The 15,725-nt window shown below is 56.6% G+C and overlaps 1 protein-coding gene and 2 pseudogenes across 2 annotated transcripts; 2 read left to right on the forward strand and 1 right to left on the reverse strand.

Moving 5' to 3' along the window:
• Nucleotides 1-362: 362 nt before the first annotated feature.
• On the reverse strand, nt 363-481 carry LOC111528810 (annotated as a pseudogene).
• A 4,995-nt stretch (nt 482-5,476) lies between these two features.
• LOC113219539 (testis-expressed protein 264) lies at nt 5,477-10,346 on the forward strand (the record flags this gene model as incomplete). Its single annotated transcript, XM_026451363.1, has 2 exons — nt 5,477-5,645; nt 9,747-10,346. Coding segments are annotated over 2 exons (462 nt in total), but the record flags the coding sequence as incomplete, so codon positions are not given.
• A 2,722-nt stretch (nt 10,347-13,068) lies between these two features.
• On the forward strand, nt 13,069-15,533 carry LOC113222027 (annotated as a pseudogene). Its single transcript, XR_003308190.1, has one exon. The product of XR_003308190.1 is annotated as a metabotropic glutamate receptor 2 pseudogene (transcript).
• The last annotated feature ends 192 nt before the right edge of the window (nt 15,534-15,725 follow it).

A 15,725-nucleotide genomic window follows, 5' to 3' on the forward strand; every position in this document is an offset into this window, starting at 1 on the left:
TTCCTTCCTTCCTTCTTTCCTTCCTTCTTTTTTTTTCTTTTTCTTTTTTGAGAGAGTTTTGCTCTGTTGCCCAGGCTGGAGTGCAGTGGTGCGATCTCGGCTCACTGCACCTCTGTCTCCCGCGTTCAAGCAGTTCTCCTGCGTCAGCCTCCCAAGTAGCTGGGATTACAGGCACCTGCCACCACACCTGGCTAATATTTGTATTTTTAGTAGAGTTAAGGTTTCACCATGTTAGCCAGGCTGGTCTGAAACTCCTGACCTCAAGTAATCCACCCGCCTTGGCCTCCCAAAGTGCTAGGATTACAGGCATGAGCCACCACGCCTGGCCAAAGAGGGAAAGAGGGAGGGAGTGACAGGCCAAAAGCCTACAGCACCTGGTGTTCCTAGGCAGTCTCCCATCCAAGTACTAACTAGACCCGATCCTGCTTAGCTTCTGAGATCAGACAAGATCAGGTGCATTCAGGGTGGTATGGCTGTAGACCCTTTATTTCATACTTGGGCAAATTGAGGGCTACCCATTTGTCTAGCCAAGCCAACGCCCTAGGCTCCTGCCTGGGGTGCTGTCTGCCACGTCCTGCTTCCTCTCTCCCTTCCCTGGCAATCCTGTCTTACTCCCTATCTCCTTTGCCTGCTATTTTCAGAGCTTTGGGCTCTCCTGGTGTGAGGCGAGAGTAGAGAGAGGGGAAGTGCTCACCAGCCCTTCTGCAGGCTCTCCCTGTTGGTGTGGCAAGGCCCCAGAGCACCAACAGACAGGTCTAGCTTCTGGGCCAGAGGCTTTGAGGCAGCCTGGTGGAGGTGAGAGGAAAGTTTCTGGGCAGAATAATAACCTGCTACCTTCTAGCTGCAGCCTCTTGCTGTACCTCCCCAAAGCATTCACATGCCATGAAGACCAGCTGCCTAAGGGGCCTCTAGGGTCTGAGCCCCCACTTGCAGGGACTGCTGTGTGCGGGCAGGTACATGTCGTCATCTAATTAAAAATGAGCATGCATCACTTCACCCAGCAAGGAGACGCCACCACCTCGAGTGGGATGCAACAGCTGCTTTCTGGCTGTGCAGCTGCCTGGGTGTCCAGCCTGGCACAGAAGGATAGATAGGATTGGGTAGCTCAGGGTGAACAGTAAGGCAAGGCCCAGGGCCCCTCAGCCAGACCGCATCCCTTTCTGGGCCTAGAGCTTAGGTAGGAGATGTGACCCAGTCCTTGGCCCACACGTTGCCTCCTTCTTTTGGGCATTTGCAGCCACCTAATTCTAAGCAAGCCTCCAGCCTCTGGGTAGCCTGGGAGTGGGACCCATCGTCAGCCTCCATCCTGGGCCTGACCTCTTCTGTCTTCGATTTGCTCCCAACTCCTAGATGAAGCCAGGGCACAGGGTGATGTCCTGAGTACAAAGCACTAAATGAGGATAGTTCAGGTCCTCTCTCTTACCTCTTTTCTTCCTCTCCCATAATTCAGAAAGACCTGCTGGGGAGGCACTATGGGTCCTGTGGGGAAACCTTGGCCTGGTGTATCAGTCTTGCCCTGTTGTGGGAGCCCTTAGCTGAATGGGCTAAATGTCTACACCCTACCCAGGAGACGAACTGAGGCTGAGGTGAGTTGGGAGTGTGTGATGTGTCCCCAAGGTAGCCGAGGCAGTGGCACTGTGGCAGCCTGTGTGAGGTGGGTGAGCTGCTCCTTCCCTTTTTTACCAGCACTCCTGAGTGGGTGAGCAGGTGTTGGTGCAGGGTGGGGTGGTGGTGGGGAAGTGCTGATGTTTGGGGTCTCTTAGAAATTCCTGCATCATGGGTGGTGTCACAAGTCCTCATCTTGTTTCTGCATGTGGAAGACCCAGGTGGGAGGGAAGGCCCGGAGGTGTGTCTGAGGGACCAGAACTCTGAATCCAGTTTCTGGCAGTCCTTGGCAGCACCTTGGCATGATTCACTGACTTTTGCCTGTTAGGTGGAGAGGAATGTGAACATCTGCAACTTTCCCACCTTGGAAAGAGGCTTTATGGTCTCCTTGGGTCTGTGTGTGGGAGTGAGCTGCTCTGGGCTGTGGGTTTGTCAGATGGCCAGTGGTGTCAGTGGCAGAGCATGTTCTCATGTCCTGGCAATGCTTCCACACACTTCTGGCTGTCTGGGCTGTGGAAGGGGGTGTGCCAGGGGTAGGAGGACCCCAGGCCCACCCAGGCTCTTCACCAGTGGGGCCAGCCCAGTGTGACCTTGAGCTAGTGTCCTTGGCCATTGGCAGTCTGCTCTCCAAGGGCTCCCTGGGGCTAGCTGAGGGAGAGGCAGCTGGCCTCGCCTTCCTCCAATGATTTTCCAATATTTACTGGCTCATTGACATATTGCCCGGGCCGTGGCTCCTACCGCGCAGCAAGGACCTGAGAGCCAGCCATGGTCACCCTGTCTTCCCTCTGAGGTTGCACCTGACTGGGAGGGAAAGGGCTTGTCCTCTCTGCCTGGTCACTCAGGGACAGAGCATATAGCTCGTCCTGCCCCTCACCCTCTATCCGCAGCCGCCACTAGACTCATTCTTGCTCAGTGGGCAGAGCATGGAAGGGAGAACAGTCTCCCAGGAAGGGCCAGGGGCAACTACAAGCCCCTTCTCTGCCTGTGGGCCTGGCTTATAAGTTTGCTCCTTTGCCTTCTTCCTGCCCCTTCTCTACCCAAGTCTGAATTTTGGTAGGACCTGGTGCTATAATGATTTGGGGCTGAACAGTCAATGGCACTTTAATTAGCTCCATGCCTCCCTCCAGTAGGGAGGACCAGGGCCCCCAGGTAACAGCGGGTAGGATCAGGCTAGTTTTGGGCCTGAGGCTGCCCCTCCAGGGGTCTGGGAACAGGCTGTAGGACCTGGTGCTCCCTGTGTGGGATGCTGTGAGGAGGGAGAGCTGGGCAGAGAAGGAAGGGCTGTGTGGCAGGGCCACAGTTTTCTCTCCATCTGCTGTCTCCCTTATTCCTCTATTCTCCCCGATGGCTTTGAGATGAAGGCGATGGCAAGGATGGAGGATGCAGTTTCCATGGCAACGGGGCTGTCCACAGCCAGGCAACTTCAGAGCCGGGCTCTCCGGAGGAGGCAGATGCGCAGAACAGCCGCAGACTGCCTCCCGCCTGCCAACAAGGGGGCTGGCAGAGCAGGTGGCACAGGGTGGCAGCCTGGTGCTGCCCAGCCTAGGGGAGAGGGTGGAAAGAGCAGTACTCCCTCTTATCATCTTGTTACTGCCAAGTTCCTCCAGAAGGGAAGCTAGGGAGGTGGCTTGAGTGTTGAGAGGGGTTGGGGTAGGGTCCCCATTGTCCCTGGAATCTCTGGGTGGACACAGGCTCTAGCTTCTGGGATCTTCCCCAAAAGCCAAATGTCTGCTGCTCTTGTGATGGCCACTCAGCTGCTACCCTTTGGACCCTTTGTCCAGAGTGTGAGGATGTTGATGAAGGCCATGCCCTGACTAGATTCAGGGATCCTTTTCTTCCATCTAGCTACTGGGGAAGGACCTGGATCTTCTTCAGGGGCCTCCCTGCCCCTGGCCTCAGTGACCTGGCGCAGTTTCTTGAGTGGGGCTCAGGTTTGGCAGATGCCTGCTTCTAAGTGCTGGCATTGGAGGGGCCCCAGAGCCTGACAGCTCCTGCTTCCTGACACTGTGATCTTATTTAGCATCCTCCTGGAGACCAAGGCTGGAGTGGGTATGTGGGTGGGTAGAGAAGCAAAGACAGCCATCTGTGTGTTTAGAAATGGGAGGTGTCAGGGGCATGGACTCTTGAGATGGAGGAAGCCCTGAGGGCACCCAGGTTGGCAAAGAAGATTTGAATCCAACTATTAAAAAATAATGACTTTCCTTCACTGACCTTGGAAGCATCAGGGTTGGGGTGTTCTACTTTGCCGTTGAGCACATGGAGACTTACGATGAAAGGCTTTACTGGCTGCTGAGGGTACTAGCTAGATAAACCTTTCAGGCTCACTCCCCTTCCCCTTTATCATCCATGGGCTTGCTTTTTTTTTTTTTTTTTTTTTTGAGACGGAGTCTCGCTCTGTCGCCCAGGCTGGAGTGCAGTGGCTGGATCTCAGCTCACTGCAAGCTCCGCCTCCCGGATTTACACCATTCTCCTGCCTCAGCCTCCCGAGTAGCTGGGACTACAGGTGCCCGCCACATCGCCCAGCTAGTTTTTTATATTTTTTAGTAGAGACAGGGTTTCACTGTGTTAGCCAGGATGGTCTCGATCTCCTGACCTCATGATCCACTCATCTCAGCCTCCCAAAGTGCTGGGATTACAGGCTTGAGCCACCATGCCCGGCCTGGGCTTGCTTTTAACTGTTCTTTGCTTGCTTACTTTAGTTGAAGGAGGTTCCTCAACCCTAGGGTTGGCCAGGCAGGTGGACAAGTGGAGTCCTGGAATGGCTTCTCCTTGCCAGGCAATAAGTTTCTCATTACTGCTAAGTGGAAGGCTCATTTCAGAGCTCATGGTGAGAGTGGTGCGAGTGCTATAAATAGTCGTATTGTGAAGGTTGGCAGGTGAGCAGTGACAGGGCAGGGGCCTTGCAGTCATCTTAGTGGGTATTTGTGCTCCGTCGCAGGAAAGGTGGGGGGGCAGACTGTGAGTGAGAAGCACTTGATCCCCTGTTCTGGCTGTCACTGCCCACCTCAGGGTGACTCTGGCATGTCTGTGCCCCTCCATACACATCAGAGCATTGGATTCTGTGTCTAGGCAGAGGGAGGTGGAGTGCCTTTTGGAATTTGGGGCCCAAAAGGTGGTACATCAGCCCATTGCATAATGTCCTGTGCTAGATCTACTTGTCTTACCTGCCCTTCCAGTCCAGGGTCTCCCTCCTCCCCATCAGCTAAAACCCTGGGTTTATACGTGAGGAGGTATGGGAACCACACCTGATAGTCTCAGAGGTTGATATAGATCTGAACTAGCAGGGGAATGAATGGGAGTGGAAGTGGTGTTTAACTGGCCTTGATCCTTGTTCAGGGTCTATAGTAGCATGTCTGCAAGAGCAAGGGCTGGAGGACTGAGGGTACTGGTCTTCTGATATCTATGGGTCAGTCAGCGTTGTCCAGGGTGGAGAGGAGGTCAGGGCCAGGGGGTCCTGGGATGGAAAGTCTGGCAGGTGAGACTTTGGCTTGGGCACATGGGGTCCCTATCCTGGAGTGGTCCAGGGGTGCCAAGCTTCATGGCTCTGTGAGACCAGTGCCTTCTGGAACAGCTTTCTGGTCTCAGATGTACACATAGGAGAGCAGTGCCAGGCTCCTGGGTTCTTTTACTGCTTGCCCTAGGGTATCGTCCTCGGTCTTCAGACTATTATTGCACTCTGGACTATGGGGCCCTGCTGTTAGGGTGATCTATGTATGCCTCCCTCAGCAGGGCTTTGGAACTTGGAAGAGGTTGAGAGGCAGAACCAGCCCCTGGGACGGAATAGGTAATAAACAGTTCTGGGGGCCACCCAGGGACAAATGAGTCAGGGGCCCTGTAGGGCTCATTTTACCTTTTGCCACTGTCTGACTAGGCGCGGAAGCTGTGTGCCTATCCTCGGCTGGAGATCTACCAGGAAGACCAGATCCATTTCATGTGCCCACTGGCACGGCAGGGAGACTTCTATGTGCCTGAGGTGAAGGAGACAGAGTGGAAATGGCGGGGGCTTGCGGAGGCCAGTGACACCCAGGTGGATGGCACAGGTACAGAAGGTGGGGTATGAGGATGGGGCCCTCCTGGAGCTCCTCTCTTCTGGACTCCAGGGGCTTGGTTGAGGAGGCTCCTCCCTCTCTGGGTTGGCACTGTGGGTGTCAGGCTATGCTTGGCAGAGGGAGGAAGGAACCCCACCTACCCGAGGACCCACATGTGGAGTTGCCTACTCCCAGACACATGGATCTACATAGATCTGGATTCACACACATTACCTCCTGGCAACACAGATACAAAGACCCTGCCTGGATTCCCTCCAGATGTAGCAGGAGTACCCTTGGAAACAAAGATCACAGACAACTCGATGTTCATGGGAGGGGGCTGAGGCTGCTCAGGAAAGGAGTCCCTTGGGTGGGGCTCAGCAGAAAGTAAGACTGGCATAGATCTGGAAGGTAAGGAGGGGAGCAAAGTGTTCTCCTGTCCCTCAGTACGGGCCCCACCCAGAGCCAGCTGCTTTCTCCCTGCCAGGGAACAACCAGGGAGCATGCAGAGGGGAGCCAGGAGATCTGTCCCCTGTGCCATCCTCCAGGGCCAGTCCACACTCCTGCTGGCAGCCTCAAGGCCCCAGGTCCAGGTTGGAAGGCTGCTTGCCTGCCCACCTCTCTGCAGTGATCTCTGTGACCCCGGGCTATGTCAGGCACACGGGGATCTGCTGGGTTACATCCCAGATGGTCCCAGGGGGCGTTATCCTTGGCCAACCTGGTGGAATTTGTGACTTCTAGGAGTGGTACAGGGCTGTGGGGAGAGGAACTGTCCCTCCTCCCCTCCTTCTTTAACAGATGATCTGCCCATCCAGTCTTCAACAGCCAAGGTCACCCTAGGGAGACATGTGTCAGCTAGGGCTCGACAGGAGGGTACTGGGAGCAGTCTCTACTCCCTAGGGGTCTGTGTCCAACACAGTTAACTTCATCTGCCACTTAATTACCTCCATGGGGTACAGCTCCCTTCTGCCTGGTAGTGCCCAGCAGACACTCTTCAGTTCCGCTACTGTGGGCACAGGACATGGCACAAGGTCAGCAGGCCCAGGCAGCCTCCAGGGCAGGAAGACAGAGTGCCTTCACTTTCCTGTGACCCTCCTCTGCTGTCGGCCTCCCCCTCCTTGACCCACCCACCCAGCTTCCTTCTCTCCCAAACACTGCCTGCCAGGGGCGTTGAAGGACTGCTTGGCACCCACTACAGCTGGCTGCAGCAGCAGCTCCCACATTCCCCAGCTCCTCAGCCTGTTTTCCTCCCCTCCAGCCCACCCACCCACTCCCTGGTGTTGGGACCAAGGGGTCTGCCCACCTCTCACAGGACCTGTCCTGACACCCCAGGGGGACTCGGTGTTTGCCCGCCAGGTGCATGCCACTGACACAGCAGTTGGTGGGTGCACGCAGGGTGTCTGACTGCCCAAGGCTTGGCCTGTCCCTGCCCACCTCCCTGCTGTGACCCCAGCTTGGGCTGAGAGGTGAAAGGGGGTGATTAGCTGCCTTGTGCCTGTTACTACATTGATGTATTATTTAGCTCCAGAGAGGCGATGAATATTTGATCATCTTGCACTGGCTGTGGGCAGAGTGGGAGGGAGGGATTGGGGTGAAGGAGGTGGGCTTCAAATCTCCTGCCTCAGCAGCCCTGGGGATTTAGATAAGGCCCTGCCTTGCCTGGTATCTTCTCCCCAGGGATGCAGGCATGGGACTGTTGGACCTCCTCCTGTGTAGATCTTAGTGGGGCTATAGGGATGCTACTTCCCTGTATTGCACTCCCTTTTTTTTTTCTTCTGAGGCAAGGTCTGACTCTATCGCCCATGCTGGAGTGGTGCAGTGGCAAGATCTCAGCTCACTGCAACCTCTGCCTCCTGGGCTTAAGCTGTCCTCCCACCTCAACCTTCTAAGTATCTGGGACAACAGGTGTCCACCACCACGCCTGGCTAATTTTTGTATTTTTTATAGAGATGGTGTTTTGCCATATTGCCCAGGCTGGCCTTGAACTTGTTAGCTCAAGTGATCCTGCCTCAGCCTCCCAAAGTGTTGGGATTTTAGGCATGAGCCACCATGCCCAGCTGGATTCCTTTTTTTTTTTTTTTTCCTAAAGACGGAGTTTTCCTTTTTCGCACGGGCTGGAGTGAAGTGGCATGATCTTGGCTCACTGCAACCTCCACCTCCTGGGTTCAAGCGATTCTCCTGCCTCAGCTTCCCGAGTAGCTGGGATTATAGGTGCCTGCCACCATGCCTGGCTAATTTTTGTATTTTTAGTAGAGACGAGCCTGACCTCACCATGTTGGCCAGGCTGGTCTGGATCCACCTACCTCAGCCTCCCAAAGTGCTGGGATTACAGGCGTGAGCCACTGTGCCTGGCCTCCAGCTGAATTCCTTTGCTTGAAGTGTATATATGTCCCCAGGGGCTGTCTTCATCTCAGCAGGCTGTCCTGGCCTGAAGGTGGCACCCCTAGGCTCCTTCCTCTGAACACTCCTAGGCTAGGAGTTGGTTGGTAGGAGGTAGCATGCTGGAAAGCAGGCACATTCCTGTACCTGGGGTCCCAAGAGAGCCATTGAGTGGGTGGGCAGACAGAACATATAGTTTAATAGGGCCAGGGAGAAACTGTCTCCCTCTTTTGCTCTTTTCAGGCCTGCAGCCCCTAGGGCACTGATCATTATTTAAGGAGCAGTGAGGGCCTGGCATCCTGTCCCCTGGTCAGAAGAAACTACCCAAAACTCATTCCCCCACGGCTCCCCCACCACCTCATTCACAGGCCTCTGTCCTGGGAGCCACACCTGGGGCCTCAGCAGGAGGAGAGCCCTGAGCCAGCAGCCTGGGCTTCTGGGACTCACTTCAACTCTGCCAGTAGCACCCAGAGGGCATATTCTGGGGGCTGAGTGGGTGGTGGGGGTAGGGAGAGACCCCAAATTCCCCCACCTCCTAATTCTCCCACCCCTAACCCAGGCCCCAGCTGAGGCTCAAGGAAAGCCCCAGGCTGAGTCCAGGTGCCAGGCAGACCCCAGCTGCACCTGGCTTGGCTCCAGCACCATGGAGACAGCGGCTGGGGAAGCTGCCCCCCCCCCCCCCCCCACCTTCTGTGATGTTTGACAGCTGACCCTCTCCCCATCATACATGAAGGGTAGCAGTTCCACTCTCTCCCAGTCTGGATTCCTGCACACAGCGGGCCTGAGCCCTGTGTTCCTCTTTGCCACCCCAGCCTGCATTCAGTACCTCTGATCCAGGGAGATGAACCCAGGGGTTGTTCCTGGACAGGGCAGATGAAGGGGCTGCTTGTTTGGAGGATGTATTGGGGGTAGAAGGAGCAGGTTAGAAGGGATTTGGGCCATCAGCCTGGCTCAGCACTGGTTTGGGGCACCCCAACCACCAGCAGAGTGCTCTCATCATCCGCTGTTGCTATCTTGTGGCTCAGGAAGCACCAGTTGTTGGGGGTGGGGTGGGTAAGGGTTTCTCAGGGTCGACCCAGGCATAGGGAGAGAAAGCCAACATGTTTCATCCCAGCACCCTCCTCCTTGCAGCTGGTTGAGTGTTTCTCAGGCCTTCTCCATCCTGCTCATACTTCAGCTCCCTCCTCAAGTGGGGACTTGGTGTGGGCCAGAGGCAGGGGCCTGCTGACTCCCTGGATGCTGCTCCTGGGAGTCCTGCATGGGGGAGGGCTGCAGAGGGGCCTCCTGCTGTATTCTGCAGTCCTCATGCCCTTGGCTGATGTTCTGTAGCTGGCCCTGGATACATCTCTCTCGAAGCTTGAAATGGGGTTGGGGGAAGGTGGAGGGGACACTACATGGGTCTCTTTGTTCTATCTCAGCTCCTCACCTCAGGGCTGAGTGGCCCTTAATAAATGTAGGGGGGAGGGCAGCAGGCTGTGTGGAAGTGCAGGGAGCTGAGGCTAATTCAGGGTGGGGAGAGGAGTGCACAGCTGCCTCCTCCCTCCCTCCCCGCTCTTCCCCTCTGCCCTGTCTGTGCAGCCCCAGTCAGGGTAGAGGACAGAGGGCAGCTGGAGCGAGCCCCCTGAGCCCGGGAGGCTGCATTATTCATGAGTGCACTGTGTGCTGAGTTGCCTCTCCCTGGAGGAGGAATTGGGGTGGTCCTGGCTAACCTGTGCTCCCTTTTCCTGGCTATAGGAGCTGACACAATGAGTGACACAAGTTCTGTAAGCTTGGAGGTGAGCCCTGGCAGCCGGGAGACTTCAGTTGCTACACTGTCATCTGGGGCGAGCAGCCGTGGCTGGGATGATGGTGACACCCGCAGTGAGCACAGCTACAGTGAGTCAGGCGCCAGCGGCTCCTCTTTTGAGGAGCTGGACCTGGAGGGTGAGGGGCCCTTAGGCGAGTCACAGCTGGACCCTGAGACTGAGCCCCTGGGGACTACCAAGTGGCCCTGGGAGCCCAGTGCTCCTGAGAAGGGCAAGGAGTAACCCGTGACCTGCACCCTCCTGCAGTGCAGTTGCTGAGGAACTGAGCAGACTCTCCAGCAGACTCTCCAGCCCTCTTCCTCCTTCCTTTCGGGGAGGAGGGGTTCCTGAGGGACCTGACTTCCCCTGCTCCAGGCCTCTTGCTACGCCTTCTCCTCACTGCCCTTTAGGCTCCCAGGGCCAAAGGAGCCAGGGACTATTTTCTGCATCAGCCCCTAGGGCTGCCGCCCCTGTTGTGTCTTTTTTTCAGACTCACATCGGAGCTTCCAGGACCCACAATAAAGCCAATGATTTACTTGTTTCACCTGGATTTGGGTTGTGTATTTGTTTGTTAGTTCTGCCTTGGTTGGGGGTGGCGGGGAGTGGCTGTACAGATAGGCTGGGAGTGAGAAGGAGCCTCTCCTCCTCAGGACAAAGAACAGAGGGAACATGGCAGGTACCCTGGGGTCGGGGGAGGAGGGGTGTTAGAGATCCTCCACCTCCTACTCTGTGACCTCAGTGGCCAGCTGCCCCTCCACTGCAGTTGCCAGAGAGCAAGCAGAGCCTGGCTTGGGTGAGAGCTGAGCATGGGGTGCCCTCCAGGGCTCAGGAGTGGGGAGCTCACAGCCTGTCTTCGTCTGCCTCCAAGGGATGCCTTTGTGTCTGTAGCTCTAGTGTGCCTGCACGCTGGTACTTCCCCAGCAGGCGAGGCTGCCCCACTGTGCCTGCCAGTGGCTGTGTACCTGTGTGTGTGCATGTGCCCCCAAGCTCATGCATTTGTCTCTGTATAACCACGGATGGGGCTGCTTGGGTAAAGCTGTGCCCAGGTGAGCATCAGGGTATGGTTGTACCTGAGCATGACTGAGTCTGTGTGGATGGCTGTATGCCTGTGTGTGTGTGTGTGTGTATTGCTGTGCTTTGTGTCTGTGTATGGTTATATTATAGGAGCATGTGAGGCCAGCTAACAGCATCTCTATGGGGTCTTTGTTCATATACAACTGTGACTGTGTCTGTGCAACTGTGTGTGTGGTGATGTTCATGACGTTCATGTATTATGTGTTTTGCTGTGTCCACATATAAAAGCTATGGCTCTGTGCAGCCGTGTATCCATAATTATGGCGATGTATGTGTGGACATGTTTTGGTGTACAGCTATTTGTGGCATGTCTGTGTGAGCAGCTGTATAAACGTGGCTGTGTCCACATGTGCAGCCGTGCGTAGACATGGTCAGATGTTCTTAGGGGCAGGGGTATGCCCATGTGTATTATTGCTGTCTACAAGTATAGCTGTGTGTGGTTGCATGTTTACATGTACTGTGTATGTGGCCATGTCCACATGTACAACTGTGTGTAAGGCTAGGTGTATGTCCTCATCTGTGTGCACACAGCTGGGAGTGGTGGCTGCCTAGCTGTGTGTAACTGTGTGTCCATGAGCTGTGACTGTGCAGCTTGTTTGCTGCAGGCCACATCATGGGCTTTTCTGGCTGGTGCTGTACATAGCCATATCTGTGTTTACAGCCGTGTGCCTTTTGTGAGGCTGACTTGTTGAGCTGGTTGGGAGTGTGGCTAGAAGGAGTGTGTGACTCCTCACCTCAGCACCCTCCTGCTGTCAACAGAGGCCTGGCCCATTGCTCACCAACCCCAGGGAGCGGTTGCTCTTCGACAGCCAGAGAGGGTGAGAGCAGCCGGTGGCAGAGTTGGAGGTAGAAGACAGCATGTCTGTCTCCCACTGCCACCTTGTCTCCTGTTAGTGATGGGGCTTGTGTTTGTTTGGGTTTGATGTGTCTGTTTTGTTTCAAAGCTGTGTTCTTTCCACAGCAGCAGGGCATCGGGTTTCTGTGTCCAGGGAAAAAGCTCGTCCTTGGTGATCACCCCCGCCCCCCTACGGACTGCCACATGCACAAGTGGGTGTATGTGTCTGAGGGGTGTGGGCGTGGCATGTTCATTAGCATGTATCTGAGCTGGGCTTGCTTCCACTGACACCTGTGGAAGAAAGGGCAGTGTCAGGGGAATGTGTGTAGGGGATGCCATGCCCCTTGGCACTTGTTAAGTGTATGCACATGTTAGGGGCAGATAGCACAGGCTCTCTAATCCCCATTCCTTCAGCACAGTCTGGCACTACAGCTTATCCACTACCCTCTACCCAGGGGCGTCCTTCCCCATCCTGCTGTGGGAGGGAAGAGTCAAGAGCATCTTCTCAGAGCTGTCCTCCCTCTGCTTGGGCTCCAGCTTTCACTCCCTCCTACGCAGCAGCCAGTTCCAGAAGCCTTTCCCCAGGCCCCTCCCCTCCCAGATCCCCCTGCCATCCCTAACACTACCTCAGGGTTGACCCTAGTACTTGGTTCTGCAACCCTTCCTGCAGGTTGCTCTCTCCTTGCTTAAATACCCTTTTTACATGGGAGTGGGTGGCAGTTTAAAGGGCATCTGCAGGAAGGAAGGGGAAGCACCATTCTCCTCTGACCTCTCCCTTCCCCTAATCTTTTCCTCCTAGTGACTCGGGCTCCAGCTCTCACAAGGGACTGAGGACACATGCCTCAACCTCAGGCCTGGGATGTGGACCCAGCTGAAATGGCTGGGTGGGGAGAATAGCCTCCACCCATCTCCCACGCGCCCCTTTACCTATCCCCCAGAGGCACCCCTTGCACTAGGGCCAGCTCCTCCACTCTGCAGTAGCACTATGTGCACCTGTCGGGGCGCAGTGACCTTCCCCACCCCGTGCCCTGTGGTATCCCCCCGCCCCGCACCTGTGCTCTCTAGGTGGTAGTCTGACTATGGAGTGGAGTGGGCCACCAAGCATCTGCTCCAGCGCAGAGCGAGAGCGCTCGGGGATTCAGCACCACGAGGCGGACAGCTCCAGGCCCTGAGGTCCCGAGAAGAGCAAGAGCGTGGAGGGTCCAGAGGCAGGCGGAGGCCGGGTTGGGAGCAGGAGACCTGGAGTTGGGAGGAACGGAGGAGGGGCTGGGGGCGGGCCGGGGCCGGGGGCGGGGCGGGCCGCGATTGAAAGCAACGGGGCGAGCGGGCGGGAGGAGAGCGCAGGGGCGGAGAGCGCAGAGCCAGCGAGCGAGCGAGCGAGCGGGAGCCGGAACCCCGCGCCCCCAGCTCCACTCCGATTCTCTCCGCGCCAGAGCTGGGCGCGCCAGGTAGGGTGAGCCGGCAGTGCCGCTGCCGCTGCCGATCGTTTTGGCCCTTATCTTACGTCCCAGGGCCCCGCGGGCCCTCGAGTTGTGGGGCGCCCGCACTGGGGTGTCCAGACAACGTTCCTTGCGAGCTCCGGGAAGCGGCAAGACAGCCCCGGGCGTCCCGCCTTTCTTCTCCAGAAAACGCAAGCCCCGCATCGCGCTCCCCCGTTCCTCCTGCTCCAACGTCCTCTGGTCCTTCTTTCTGTCTGTGCCTCCGTCTTTGTCTCAACCTCTCAGGCTTGCTCGCTCCCTGCCCAGATTTTGTGGCCCAGGCCCCCGGCTGCCTGACTCCGGGCTTCTGTCCCCTTCCTGCCTCTGAGCTTCTATCTGGGCCTCCCCTGTGGGAGGCTTGCGACTTGACTAGTTTTGGCCTCAGCCCCCATCTAGGTCCCTGTCCCCATCTGTGCTGGTCTTCCTCCCCGCTTCTCCCTCGTTTGCCTGGGTGAGCTGTTGCTTTCCTGATCCCCAGAGGAGCCCAGTGCCCCTGCCCTGGGGAGGGGCAAAATGAAGAGGCCCAGCCTCGGTGGCCAGCACATAGGGTCCCTGAGTTAGTTGCTGCCCTTCTTCAAACTCAGTTTCCTTTCCTGTTCTGAGGAAAGAGGTATGTCCCCCTCCCAGCCTTTCCAAGCCCGTGTGATTGTGAGAGCCTTGTGGGGTGTGTGTTTGGGAAGGCACCTGGGATACAAATGATAGGACCCAGTGGGGAAGAGACAGGGAGGGGGTCTCTCAGGGCCATGGCTAGGGTGGGCAGGACCCTGAAGCTGAGGATGGGGAGATTGGAAATGGTGACTTTCTCTGCTGGGTTGGGAGTGAAGAGAAAACAGAGGCACAAAGTCTCAAACAGCGTTCTACATAGAGCTAGAGAGTCCCGCACTCTCACCCTCAGCACTGTTTGGAGACTCTGGCCCCCAACCCTGACACACACATACACGAACATCTGCTTGCCCTGTTGACTTAGGACCTTGAGCCACTTGGGTACCCTCCTTGAGGCCAGCCATTCCACCTTGCTGTCTCATTCCCAGGGCTTAGTGTCCCTATTCCTTCCTCAGTCAGGAAACTGTGGGGATGGCTTTTTAAGAACCAAAGGCTAGGACCCTTGGGTGTTCACATGGGCTCCAGTCACCCCACGGGTTGGAGACTGTCCCTTAGAGACTGTCTTTTCCTCTTCCCTGGTGGGTCCTTAGCAGCTCCTTCTCTCTGGAAATCCAAGGCTCAGGATGGGGACCTCTGAGTTTGTAACTCTGACATAGTCTGTTCCAAAGGTATTGACCTCGGGATCCTGGGAGGTTTGTGCTGTTCTTGGACACCCTTTGATTTACAGAGGGGTCAGCATTGGCTGGGGTCTCCTGTCCTCTGCCTGGGACTTCACTGCTTGCATCCCTCCCCACTGCTGGGTTTGGTAGGTGAATAGGGCCCATCTCTCACCCAGCTGAGGCCAGGGCTGAGAGACAGGCCCAGGGGAGTCCCGGGAGCTTCTCAACCTACTTGATGACACCATCCTGTCCCTGGTTCTTGAGTACCTAGGAAAGGGGCTTGTGGGGAGGCAGAGTCAGAAGGGGCAACTACTCTCAGGCTCCACTTTTCCTGGTCTGTTTTTCTGTCTTTCTGTATCTCTGCAGGAGCTGGGTCCCTTCGCATCTCTCTTCTTGTCTGTCCTTTCCTGGTCCCTGTTTCCTCCTCTCTTTGCCTTCGCTGCTTCTAATCTCATCCCCTGGAGACCCAGGTCTGCTGGACCCATCCATCCCCTTTGGGGCCATGGGATCACTGCTTGGGCTCCTGGCACTGCTGCTGCTGTGGGGTGCTGTGGCTGAGGGCCCAGCCAAGAAAGTGCTGACCCTGGAGGGAGACTTGGTGCTGGGTGGGCTGTTCCCAGTGCACCAGAAGGGCGGCCCAGCAGAGGACTGTGGTCCTGTCAATGAGCACCGTGGCATCCAGCGCCTGGAGGCCATGCTTTTTGCGCTGGACCGCATCAACCGTGACCCGCACCTGCTGCCTGGCGTGCGTTTGGGTGCGCACATCCTCGACAGCTGTTCCAAGGACACACATGCGCTGGAGCAGGCACTGGACTTTGTGCGTGCCTCACTCAGCCGTGGTGCTGATGGCTCACGCCACATCTGCCCCGACGGCTCTTACGCCACCCATGGTGATGCTCCCACTGCCATCACTGGTGTTATTGGTGGTTCCTACAGTGATGTCTCCATCCAGGTACGTGGAGGCAACCCAAATGGGGACTAGGGAGGGAGGCCAGAGGTGGTGACCCAGAATTCCTGCTGAAAAGGGAAACTAGAAGCTTCCTTGCAGTAGCTTTTACAGAAGCTAAGAAAGTGCCCTGGTCACATAATGGCGGTAGGTTCTTAGAGACTGTGCAGGAGAACGTCTTACTCCCACTACTCCCACCACACACACACACACGCACACACACCCTACCCAACACTCACACACATACACACACCCACACACACCCTACACACCCTCACACACATACACACCCACACACACCCCCCCCCCCCCCCCCCCCCCCCCCCCCCCCCCC

The sequence above is a fragment of the Piliocolobus tephrosceles genome, unplaced genomic scaffold (assembly GCF_002776525.5).
Source record: "Piliocolobus tephrosceles isolate RC106 unplaced genomic scaffold, ASM277652v3 unscaffolded_28968, whole genome shotgun sequence".
Taxonomy (NCBI): domain Eukaryota; kingdom Metazoa; phylum Chordata; class Mammalia; order Primates; family Cercopithecidae; genus Piliocolobus; species Piliocolobus tephrosceles.